This window comes from Myotis myotis, unplaced genomic scaffold (genome assembly GCF_014108235.1).
Source record: "Myotis myotis isolate mMyoMyo1 unplaced genomic scaffold, mMyoMyo1.p scaffold_m19_p_7, whole genome shotgun sequence".
Classification (NCBI taxonomy): domain Eukaryota; kingdom Metazoa; phylum Chordata; class Mammalia; order Chiroptera; family Vespertilionidae; genus Myotis; species Myotis myotis.
Window position 1 is genome coordinate 55245064 of NW_023416379.1, and position 12399 is coordinate 55257462.

The window sequence follows — 12399 nt, forward strand, 5'->3', positions numbered from 1 at the left end:
TAAAGTCTATTGTGTCATCTGTACGCTTAAAGATTCTTAAATGCACAACCAGTTCAGATAAATCAATTAAAATCCCCAACACTAATGTGGACCTTTTTTATTTCTAGGAAACCATTATAGGCCTCAAAACAATTTCTACATCAGATACTACATATGAAAGCCAGAAAGTGTAGTAGTCTTACTTAAAATATTCTTACTCTTCTTGCCTCCCTAAAAATTACATGTATTTTTCTTTCCATTTTTGGGGTGAGAAGGGGGACAGGGAGGGTTATTGATAGCAAGTGGCCTATGATCAAGGGAAATGATATCAGTAAATTGTCAGTTTTCTGTCAGTCAGAAATAAGTTTTCTTATTGTCTTGGGTTATAGGTGTTCACTAGAAAGAAGAAATAACTACCAAAGACAAAGAGCCTATCTTCAATTTTATTGTTTGGAATCTGCAATTACAAAGTTTTTTGAGGTCATTTCTTAAAACATTACACAACACATACACACATATTTAGAAAAGTTATAAAAATGTTCTTTAAAGTTTGTGCTCTAGTAGAATTTATTCTATTTTACAAGTCCAAGCATAAAAAATATACCCCAAATGCACTTCTAATTTTCCCTACAATCTTTTTTGTTTTTATTTTTATTGATTTCACAGAGGAAAGGAGAAGGAGGGATAGAAACATCAATGATGAGAATCATTGATCGGCTGTCTCCTGCACGCCCCCTACTGGGAATCGAGCCCACAACCCAAGTATGTGCCCTTGACCAGAATCGAACCTAGGACCCTTAAGTCCGTAGGCTGACACTCTATCCACTGAGCCAAACCAGCTAGGGCTCCCTACAATCTTACTGACATTATTTATAGTGAATGTGTATATACATAGAACTGAGGACATTATTTTACTGCCACAACCTTTATACAGATGTTATGACAAGTATATTCTATGTCAAGGGTACTTAATATTTGTAAACATTAAGAAATAAACATATTCCCTCTCCAAACCTCTAGCTACTGTTTGCTCACTATTTTTAACTTTTTTATACACATAAATATATTTGGAAATGTGTATAAATCACAAACATACAGTTCAATGGATTTCACACACTGGACAAGCCTGTCACCAACCAGATAGACATGGAAAACTGTAGCACCCCAGAAACTCCTCCCATACTCCCTTATGGTCCATACAAGTTTCTGTTTAGTTTTATTTTGTGGTCATTGTAGGTGCTCTTTCTTTCTTAGGTGCTCACTGTTTTCTAAGGTGAAGATTTCCCTTCTCATTGGATCATGCAACACTGAGCAGGTCCACATGTTCCCACAACCACCTTTGGGCAAAAATTATCTCTTCAGTCTGGGTATTTCCTGAGCACCCACTCAGAGGGGCCCACGCCCAGGTAGGAGCTCTCTTATCTACTAGTAGACTTGAGAATGACTTCAGAGTGACTGTTCCGGGTTGGAGGCAGAGCTGACTTCAAACTGCTGTTGTACACCGTTTTGAAAAATCAACTCTTGTCTCCCCTCAAGGTGTGCCATGATGGGGGAGTGTGTGTGTGTTTGTGGTGTGACTAGAATAAGCACAGTATTGGCACTTGCTGGGGAGGTTTAGAATGACACCTGGTCTAAGAAGGTTCTCTTCTCATGACACCTTAAAATTAAGAAGAAAGGAAAGAGCACAGAAGCAGAACCGATGGAATCTCGTAAACAATTAATGCCATGTGCCAGGCACTATGCTGCTACTCTCAGGAAATATCTATGTAAGAAACCTATGTCCTTTAGCTCTCTTCTGCAATGAAAATTGGTCCTGGGTGCCCTTCCTTCCCTTCCCTTTCTTCCCGCCCCTTGACCTGGCCGGTCCCATTATCTGCTGCATCATTTGTTCCTTGACTCATCAAAGGAATGTAGGAGGCACAAGAAAGAATGATGCTCTTATTTAGTCCATGCAACTTGCTATAACAGGAGCTAAAAAGGAAAAAGAAGAGACCAGAAATAAAGCAGAAATTTGTTATCCATGAAGAGAGGAGCCCATTAAGTATTCTGAACAGCTTAAAATATGCATATGCAAACTGAAGATGGTGGTCTTCCTCTCTCAGGGCTCATTTTAAATTCTTTTCCTGTGTGTTCACTAAGTTGTTGATCCTGAGTGATGATGTCAATGTCTTTATTTACGATCTTCTAAGCTCAGCTTCTAGGAGCCTGTGAAGACGGTCTGTGCCATTATAAAGAAAGTTCTTAAAAGGCAGTTTCACACACTAATGACAAGGAGAGTTTTTTGGCTATTGGTATAAAACAAGGATAGCTGCCAAAATTGAGAGGAATATTAGATAAAAGTTTCCATGGTAACGGCTTCCTGCAGAAAACGTGATCCGACCTTCAACTGCTGGATAAATGACTTTCATTTTTGAGATGTATTGAGAAACCACGTTGATATCTTGGTCACCTAGGAAAACATGGACATTATTTTAGTGACAGGAAAGGTATCAATAGTCAGAGAGGAGACAACCAATGCATTTCTCTCAAGTCCTTTGTAATTGTAATTGGGGGAACAGTCCTTTCGTTGTAGAGGTAAAGTGTTCCGGAAGAATAGAAGAGTGCTGAGCACAAGTGCCTTTTCGTGTTCCAGGTGTGAATGCAACTCAGGGGAAAGGTTGTGGACATCATTGCCTTTAAAGCACTTGGGGAACGGGGCAGGAGAAACGAGTTGAGACATACAGTGGCTTCCTTTTGCTTGCCTGCTCCAGAATCATTTCCACATAATTGCTGGAGAGGCAATGGGGCTTCATTTCCAAAAGGAGAGCTAATAAAGAAATACTAATTGCCTACTACAACAAACCCTTAGGAACCCAGCAAAATTTATTTTAAAAATACCACTCTATAAATCATGTATCTGATAAGAGGTTTGTAGTAAAAAAATATATAGAAGTCATACAAGTCAGTAGAAAAAAATCTGGTTAAAATTGGGCAGAGGATTTGAATAGACATTTTTCCACAAAAGTCGCACAGATGGCCAACAGACATAGAAAAGATGCTCAGGAGAACCAAGATGGCAGCATAGGTAAACACCTGAATTTGCTGCCGCGCACAACCACATTAAAACTACAACTAAAAGACAAAACGAATATCATCCAGAACCACAGGAATGCTGGCTGAGTGGAAATTATACAACTAGAAGGAAAGAGAAAAGCAAATTGAGTCCAGTAGGAGGTGCAGAGGTGTGGAAGTGCGGAGGTATGGAGGCGTGCGTGAAAGGGGCTGGCAGCTGGGTACACTGTTGTCTTTTTCAATTGGAAGGGAGATACAAGCTCCCTCCAGTTCCGGGTGAGAATTTGGGGACCCAACTCATACGGAGAGAAACTGGACTGTCTGGCATCGGGCAGGAACGTGAGGGCGGCTTTCTCCCAGAGGTGCTTGCAGCGGTCATTGTTCCTGCACGAGTCGCGGGACACAGATCCGGGGACCTCTCCGAAGCAGAGCAGACTGGCAGCCATTGCGGTTTGCTCCGCCCTGGTGATTCCTTGAGATCCCTCCCCACCCAATTTACAACCCCACCCAAGCCCTGCGCAGAGGCTTTTGCATATGAATGGCCTGGCCTTGCTCCACCTAAAAACCTGGGCAGACTCAGTGAGTGCCAAAGCCCCACTGAAGCAAGTCCTGCCCCATAAGGGTGTCTCCAGCACAGCAGTTCTCCCATTGTAGACACAACTGGTCCTCACAGCCAACTGGCCTGGAGGTCAATTCTTCCGAGGGATACCAACAGCAATTAAGGCTTAACTACAACAAGACTGTGCACACACCCCACAAAAGGGTGCACCAAGAGTGTCCACCTCAGGTACTTAGTGAGGCTGAGCCACTGGGCCCTATAGGACACCTAGCACACAAAGCCACTCTATCAACATAGGGAAGCAGCCAAAATGCGGAGACAAAGAAATAAGTCACAAATGAAAGAAATAGATGAAAGCAAACTACTGGATATAGAGTTCAAAACCATGGTTATAAGGTTACTCAAGAATCTTCTAAAAATTTCTGAAAAATATAGCGAGACCCTCAAGGATATGAAAAAGGACCAATTAGAAATTAAGCATACACTGACTGAAATAAAGAATAATATACAGAGATCCAACAGCAGACTAGAGGATCTCAAGAATCAAGTCAAAGATTTGAAATACAAAGAAGCAAAAAACACCCAACTGGAAAAGCAAAAGGAAAAAAGAATCCAAAAATATGAAGATAGTGTAAGGAGCCTCTGGGACAACTTGAATCGTATCAACATCCGAATTATAGGGGTGCCAGAAGAAGAGAGAGAGAAAGATATTGAAAACATATTTGAAGAAATAATGACAGAAAACTTCCCCTACCTGATGAAAGAAGCGCAGAGAACCCCAAACAAAAGGAATCCAAAGAGGACCACACCAAGACACATCATAATTAAAATGCCAAGGGCAAAAGACAAAGAGAGAATCTTAAAAGCAGCAAGAGAAAGACACTCAGTTATCTACAAGGGAGTACCCATATGACTGTCAGCTGATTTCTCAACAGAAACCATGCAGGCCAGAAGAGAGTGGCAAGAAATATTCAAAGTGATGAATAGCAAGAACCTACAACCAAGATTACTTTATCCAGCAAAGCTATCATTCAGAATAGAAGGTCAGAGAAAGAGCTTCACGGATAAGAAAAAGCTAAAGGAGTTCATCACCACCAAACCAGCATTATATGAAATACTGAAGGGTATTCTTTAAGAAGATGATGAAGAAGAAAAAGGTAAAGATAAAAATTATGAACAACAAAGGGACAACAAATACATATCTCTCAACAAGTGAATCTAAAAATCAAGTGAATAAAAAATCTGACGAACAGAATAAACTGGTGAATAGAATAGAATCAGGGGCATAGAAAGGGAGTGGACTGACAATTCTCGAGGGGAAGGCGGTGTGGGGGGTTCGGGAAGAGACTGGATAAAAATCGTACACCTATGGACGAGGACAGTGGGGGGTGGGTAAGGGCAGGAGGTAGGGTGGGAACTGGGTGAAAGGGAGCTATGGGGGTTAAAAGGAACAACTGTAATAATCTGAACAATAAAGATTTAATAAAAACAAGAAAGAAAAGATGCTCAACATCACTAATCATCATGGAAATGAAAATCAAAACCACAGTGAGGTATCCCCTCACACCTATTAAAATGGCTGTCATAAAAAAGACAAGGAGTGTTGGTGACGATGTGCATTGTTGGTAGGAATACAAATGCACACAGCCACTATGGAAAACCTTATGGAGGTCCCTCAAAAAATTAAAAATGGAGCTACCATATGATCCAGCAATTCCACTCATGAGTATTTATCCAAAGAATATGAAAACACTACATAAAATATATGCACCCCATGTACACTGCAGTATTATTTTCAGTAGCTAAGATAAAGAAGCAACCTAAGTATCCATCAGTGGATGAATGGATAAAGAAATTGTGACATACATATATATAGGTGGGGCAAAAGTAGCTTTACAGTTGTTCATATGGAAAACAATATAATAAGAATATAAGAATAAATTCTATGTTTCAAAGCATCACAACTGTACACTTACTTTTGCCCCATGCTGTGTATACACACTATTCAGCCATAAGAAAAAAAGAAAAAAAAGAAATCTTGCCATTTGGGACAACACAGATGGATCTTGAGGGCATTATGCTACATGAAATAAGCAAAAAAAGACAAATATCATATGATTTTACTTATATGTGGAATTCAAGAACAACAAAACCAACCTAACAGATACTGAGAACAGATTGGTGGTTACCAGAGGCAGGGTAATGAGGGGTGGGAGAAATGGGTGAAGGGGATTAAAAAGTACAAACTTCCAATTATAAAGTGTTGGGAATGTAAAGCTCATATGGTGACTATATCAATACCACATTGCTACGAGAGTAGACCTTAAAATCCTCATCACAAGAAAAATATGTATTTTTTGTAACTATGTATGGTGATGGATGTTAACTAGACTTGGGTGCTTTCACAATGTATACAAAGATCATGTCATTACGTTGTACACCTGAAACTAATGTTATATGTCAATACAATCTCAGTAAAACACACACACACACTCTAATACTTAAAAAAGACCTCCTCTCTGGTTCTCACCCCTGGGAATACATTAGAATCACTGGAAGAGACTTTTCTCCCTACTCAATTAAGTTAGAATCTCTTAAAGTTGGGGCCAAGGTACTGGTAGTTAAAATGCTCCCTAGTGGTTCTGATGTGTAGCCAGGGTTGAGAACCCTTAGGGCCCAGGCCCCCTCAGCCTCTGGTTAAGTTCCTCTTCTCTAACACCCATTGGCCAGGGTGGGCTTGGTGCTGCCCAGCCATCAGCCTCTGCCTCGTGGCACTAAAGAGAACACCTTGTTAAGCTTGCCTTTCCATTTTCTGGCGTGGAGTGCACAGAAGTCGCCAGTGCCTTTCCCTGGGAAGGGCTGCCTCCTCTGCCCTGACTGCTCTCTACCTCCTTGGAACCAGCAGCTGGAATGGTGGTCTGCCCTGGCAGGGCTGCGGAGGAAGCTGGCTGAGCTGCACCCCGAAGATTCAGGGGAGCTGTGCCCGTGTCTTGCAAGCACACTGATTTCTCCCTGGAGAAGAGGAAGGGGCAGTGTATTCTCTCGGTGGACTTCATGCACATGATGTGGTTCTCAAAAGGCTTTTTAAAAGGCTGGTGTCTAATGGCCCTAAATGGTGACAGAAATACTGACTGGCTCAAGTGTGGTTCCCATAACGTGCTCCACCAACGTGCTGGGCTGAAAGGGCGGGGTCATCTCCCATGCACCCCTTGACCCACTCACACTAAAAGCTTCTTGTAGAAAGCTGAGATGATGTACTATGATGATTTTCCACGGCCAACCTAAAGTTCTAGAGCAGGGGTGGGCAAACTTTGACTCGAGGGCCACAATGGGTTCTTAAACTGGACCGGAGGGCTGGAACAAAAGCATGGATGGAGTGTTTGTGTAAACTAATATAAATTCAAAGTAAACATCATTACATAAAAGGGTACGGCCTTTTTTTTTTTTTTTTTTTTTTTAGTTTTATTCATTTCAAACGGGCCGGATCCGGCCCTCGGGCCGTAGTTTGCCCACGGCTGTTCTAGAGGTATGTTTTTTCTGTAAATGAAAAAATTCATTTTTCAAAATTTAAATAGCTGTTTATATGTACATAAAAGAGTTTTAAAAACAGTTTTGATTTATAAATGCATTTTCCCTGGTGTGGATGGCTGGGTATGGGTGCTGGGAAGGGACAGGCACATGTTCCCACACACGGGAGGGAGTTGGCCTCTGCCTTGGCCTCTCTGGCATCGTGAGTAGCTCCCCCCTTTGGACCAGCACTGTTGTTCCCGAGTACCTGTGGGACGTGGAGAGAAACAGGCACCTGTGCTTACCTGAGTTATGTTCTAGTACCTCTTCTTTTAACATCTGGAATCCATCTCCACCGCTGGCAAGGAAGCTCGGGAGGACCACCTTATACACCTCATCCGTTCTGAGAGGCTCGTAACGGGGCACTCGGCACCGGGTGCAGAGAACATCTAGTTTGACCACTCTGTCCCCAGGTTTTCGGGAAAGATCATACACCACGTGGATTCCTAGAAAAGGAATGAGTCTGTGTGTTTTCACTGGACCCAAAGGGAATTTCTGTTTTCTGAGAAAAAGATATTGGCCAAAACCTGGAGCCAGGGCCCTGGGCTTGGTTTCCATTGAGTTTGAGCGCGAGTGAAATTTCAGCAGGAGTTGAGGTGACATTGCAGCTACCCTTCCTGGTTAGGGTGAGTCCTTGGGAGGCCCGAGAACCACTGGAGGAAAACGGGCTCTGGCTGAGAATGGGCAAGGACTGGCTCTGTGGGAGAAACTACGTCTTTCCAAAATCCCAAATGAATTGGCTCAGCAGCTCTGGCAAATGAGAAATAGATGAGAGGGCAGGCCATTTGTTACAATGCTGACGAGTACAAAATGGTGATAATTTGGACGTGAGTGACTTCCACAGGACATACGACTCCCCAGCACCAGGCTGGAGCATCAAAACCCGCTGTTCCCCCCACTCTCTCCTGGAAAAATGCAGAATGTGTGTGTTACCCCTCAGGCAGCAGGCCCGAGCCCAGGCCCCCCACCTTCTGCAGCCCCTCAGTCCCAAGCGTTCTGCAGAGGGAGAGCGCCACAGTCACACCCATCGAGCGGGGCCACCATCTACAGTAAAAAAAAACAACCCAAAACGAGGCCAGGATATCCTTTCAGGATCAAGTAAGAATGTTAATGTAAAGGTTAATGCACGGGGCTGTGGAATTATTGACAAAAGCGTTTCAGAAGTCCTTGGCAATTTCAGAAGAATTTATTTTCATTCGATGTTCACTGGGATTCGTGGGATGGGCAGGCAGGTTTCCTCTGCATTGGGAGATGTTGAGGACTTGCCCAGGTCACCGTGGAACCAGACCACTGTAGGGTGAGGCCAGGACTGGAGCCCGGCCAGAACAAATGTTCCGCCCAATTCGAACCCCTTGCTTCAATAATCAGGTGTGTCTACACAGCAGGCTGCCCCTCCCGGAAATCGTCCGTGTCAATAACTGATTGGACGCTGCACGCCTCTGAACCTCTGCAGGGTTCCAGATGGTTATGATTAGAACACAGGAAGGACTTTATTTTATTTTATAAAGAGTATTGAATGTTTGAACAACTAAGATTTTAAGAGAAACGACTTCAAGGCAGCTGGCCCGTTCGAGTTAGGAGGGCCTGCGCCTGCATAGGGCCCACCTGCTGTCCCAATCGGACTGTCAATACTGCTCAGTGCTGGGCCTCGGAGCTTTGGCGCTGACCTCATCTCGGTGGTCTGCGAGTCCGCATCCTTTAAAAGACTGTGCACCAGGGTTGGCCTTTGGAAAACCTGAACAGGCCTGGCCACAGAGGTCCTGGTGAAGAGGAGCGAAGCCCACCAGCTGGGAATCCCACCTCACCCGGGAGGGACTTACCGCCCACCTGCAGGAACTCGCCGGTGGACTGGCCGTAGCGGTGCACGCTGTGCTCGAAGGCCTTCTTCAGGGTGGAGCCCTTTACTTGGACCAGGTCAAAGGTGCCTCCGAAGGGTAAGACGGCCGCCAGGTTCTCCCACGTGATCGTGCCTGAGGGTGGTCACAGAGGAGGAAGAAGGAGGTATCTTGAGAACAAGCATTCCCCAGACCAGCTTCCTTTAGGGCTGGCGGGGGAGGACGGGGGGGTGGGGATGGGAGGCGATTAGGTCAGCACCCGGAGTCTAAGTGGCTCCTGACACAGCGCAGGTGGGAGTGGATTCAAGAGGCCCTTGGCCGTGCCCTCCCCCCTGAGCAAGTTGGCAGGAGCTGGTGACCGGTTGTGGCTCCCGTCGCCTGTGCCTAGCCTGGACCTCCTGGCATGAGGCTGGGTCTGTAGTGAGTGTTAAGCACTGCTTAGGTCCTCCAGGCAGACAGCATTTCCCTGCCGCCTGCCCCTGATTGAGACAACGCGACCAGCTTGGGGCTTACACCAAAAGGGGCTGGTTATGACAGTGTATCAGGCAAGACAGCCTGAGTGTCTGAGCCGCTGTCTGGCTGGTGTAGTTCACCATGTAAGTAACCCTGGATGTCTGTAAGTGCACGGAAAGGATTGAATCCAGTGGTATGTTTCCCAGCACAGAACAGTGTTGCCTTTCTCTTTCCAGATATCAGCGTGCAGGCTGCCAATACCTTGCATGAATCAGCAACAATTCCCATTTAACGTTGTGAGTCAGAAGCTTAGATCAAGCTTGGGGTCCACAAACCTCAGTCTGCTGCCTCCACATGCAAACACACCTGAGAAAACACGTCTGTGTGAGTATGTGTGTGTGTGTCTGGGCGAGGCAGGACTGAGTGGCAGTTAGCTCGCACTGACACTGTGGTGCGTGGCAGGCTGCAGGGCTGAGTCTGCCCGTGGGGGCGGCCACCCCGAGCCCAGGGCCCGAGCCTGGGGAGCATACCATTGTTCCGCTCGTCAATGGGAGACCGGATGCCACCGCCGTTTAAAATGCACATGGACACGTGGTTCCAGGACATTTCATCCAAGTGTCTGAGGTTGTTGTTAATCTGCAACGGTAGCAGAGTTTACGTGAGTTATTCTGGGTCTTCCTCCTTGAAATCCCGTCCAGGAATGTGGTTGGCTCCCCTGAGGACATGAAGCTGCTTCTCCCCGCTCCCATGTTCCCAGAGAGCTCTCGAGAGTCATCAGAATGAGAAGACAAATAAGACTTGGTGACCCGTCTCAAGCTCCGAGCCCCTCTCCTAAGACCCCGTGCTCTCCATGGGCCTCAGCGAACCGGCTCTGAGTCAGGCCAGGCCTCCGTTCGGACTGGCCTACGGGGCTGTCCCTCCAGGGCCTGCCCCACACTGGCTCCTGAAGGCGGAACCTGAAAGCCTTTTGACTCCAGGCCTCAGGCCCACAGGACCCTGGCCTCCACGTCCAGGTCCCCAGCCAATTCCCAATCAGCTATTTTGAAGGCCCAAGGACAGCCTCCTGAAACTGGGGAGAATCAGTTGCATTCTTACTCTTCTTTTACAAAATATATGTTTAGTTACAAGAAATAAAATGAATATATTCTCGTTTGGAAAAAAAAATAGTGCAAAACGGAGAGTTTTCTTACTCCGGCCCCAGTCTCTTAGCGGAGAGGTAAGCACTGCTTACTGTGGAGAGCGGCCACAGTGTTTGGACAGGTTCAAGCCTCGGATTAATGAGAGGGCACAGTCCTCTCATGGCCACGTGCAAGCCCCAGCCTGGAGGGCAGAGCCCTCCCAGCACAATTATAGCCAACAGCTGTAGTTGTAAGCTTGAACCTATGGTCCGAACACGTGGCCCCACGTGTTTGAGTGATGTGGGCTTGATAGAGTTCAGGTGCATGTAGTTGAGTAGGATTGAAACCCACGAGAATGTTGTAAACATCTTGACCACGCCCTTACTTTGCCTCGTGGAATCTGCTATGAAATAAAGACACGGCTTGTAGTCCGTGGTGTTGTCTCTCCATCAGAGAGGGCAGCGTCCCACTGAGACCCAGCTTTCTTTTCTTGTTTGTCTTTTCTCAATCCTTCACTGTCCCCTCTCAGGGCCACCCTTGGCGGTGCTGGTGCGGCACAGCTTACGGCCTGGGGTGTTTCCTTCCGGACCTTCCTCAAAACATCACACATCCTGGCGAATCTCCCACTCACAGCCATGGTTTTACCGTGGAGAGTGTGAACACTCATTTACACGGCAGACATTTACTGGGCGTGGCTGCGTCCCAGGCATGTGCAGAGCACAGGCCGAGAAGTGTCCCGTGGGTGTGGGCTTTGCCTCTGACTGGGGAGACCTTGGCCCAGCAAAGCCCCCAGAGGGGTGGGCAGAGTGGTGCTTTGCAGGGTCACCTTGCTCAGCCTCAGGAGTGGTTGGCATCGTCGTGAGTGTGTGTTGTCACCCTCTGCTTGTGCAGGAGGTTCTGGTCCCACCAGCCCTCGTTCTCTGGAGCCAAGAGGACAGACCCGGGAAATGCAGTCTCCACGTTAGGCCCAAGCAGATGTGTTTTACCTACTGTGTCTACATCCTCAGAGGAGCAGAGTTTGCGTATTCTGATCATCTTACAGGAAAAGCAACACCCAAAATTCAGACCAACAATGAACACCTTACAATAAAGGCTTCAGTCCTTGCAGATCCAAGCGATGGCCAGCTGGTCTCGCTCACACTCCTTCCCAAGGTGCTCAGTGTGAATCCTGCCCAGCTCTTGTCTGGGCACTGATTTTGTTTTAAAGGCTCAGTTCTATAACCATCAGGTTGTCGCCCTGCATCTTCCCTCCCCCTCTCCGTCTCCCTCTTCCCCTCCGTTAGCCTGGGCCCTGCACCCCGTGGACCACTCACCATGGCATCACAGATCAGGTTGCCCATGTTGCACTCCTGAAAGCGGCACGACTGACTGGAGCCGTTCAGGTAGACGACGGTTTTCCCCAGCTCCTGGGAGGAGTAATTGTCTAGTTTGACCCGCCATTTGTTAATGTCTGCTTTTATGGTCGGATCTGGAAGAAAAATAAACAAATAACAACAACAAAAAATCAGTCTGTAGTTAAAGCCGATCCCACACTGGCCTCCATTTTGAGGAAGGAATCCAACACCATTCCGCAACCTGTGTGAGTATGCACTGCTTTACCGTGCTTCTGTGCATTGTGGTTTTGACTATGCAATTTCCTTAGGAGCCTCTATTCTGTTTCCTGGCACTAAGACCTGGAACGAACCTTTATTTGAAGATGTGCAGCGTCTCCGACCATCAGTTCATCACCTCTGAGTCCCGGCTGGCCCGCCGGCGATGGCGCTGGCGGTGCTGGTGGGTGATGAAGGCCCAGGGGCAAGCACACAGGCTGCTGAGGTTCTGCCGTTTGCGTGGCCGG

At 46.5% G+C, this 12399-nt stretch overlaps 1 protein-coding gene across 1 annotated transcript in view; it reads right to left on the bottom strand.

The window, feature by feature from the left end:
* Positions 1-408: 408 nt before the first annotated feature.
* The window catches only part of NT5E (5'-nucleotidase ecto), a 64801-nt gene continuing 52810 nt past the window's right edge, over positions 409-12399 (bottom strand). The window contains exons 5-9 of the mRNA XM_036316800.1: positions 11876-12030; positions 9975-10080; positions 8977-9126; positions 7402-7602; positions 409-2428 (exon numbers count right to left, since the gene is read on the bottom strand). Coding sequence (XP_036172693.1) covers positions 2265-2428; positions 7402-7602; positions 8977-9126; positions 9975-10080; positions 11876-12030 — 776 coding nt within the window. The 3' untranslated portion in view covers positions 409-2264. The remainder of the gene's footprint in view (positions 2429-7401; positions 7603-8976; positions 9127-9974; positions 10081-11875; positions 12031-12399) is intronic.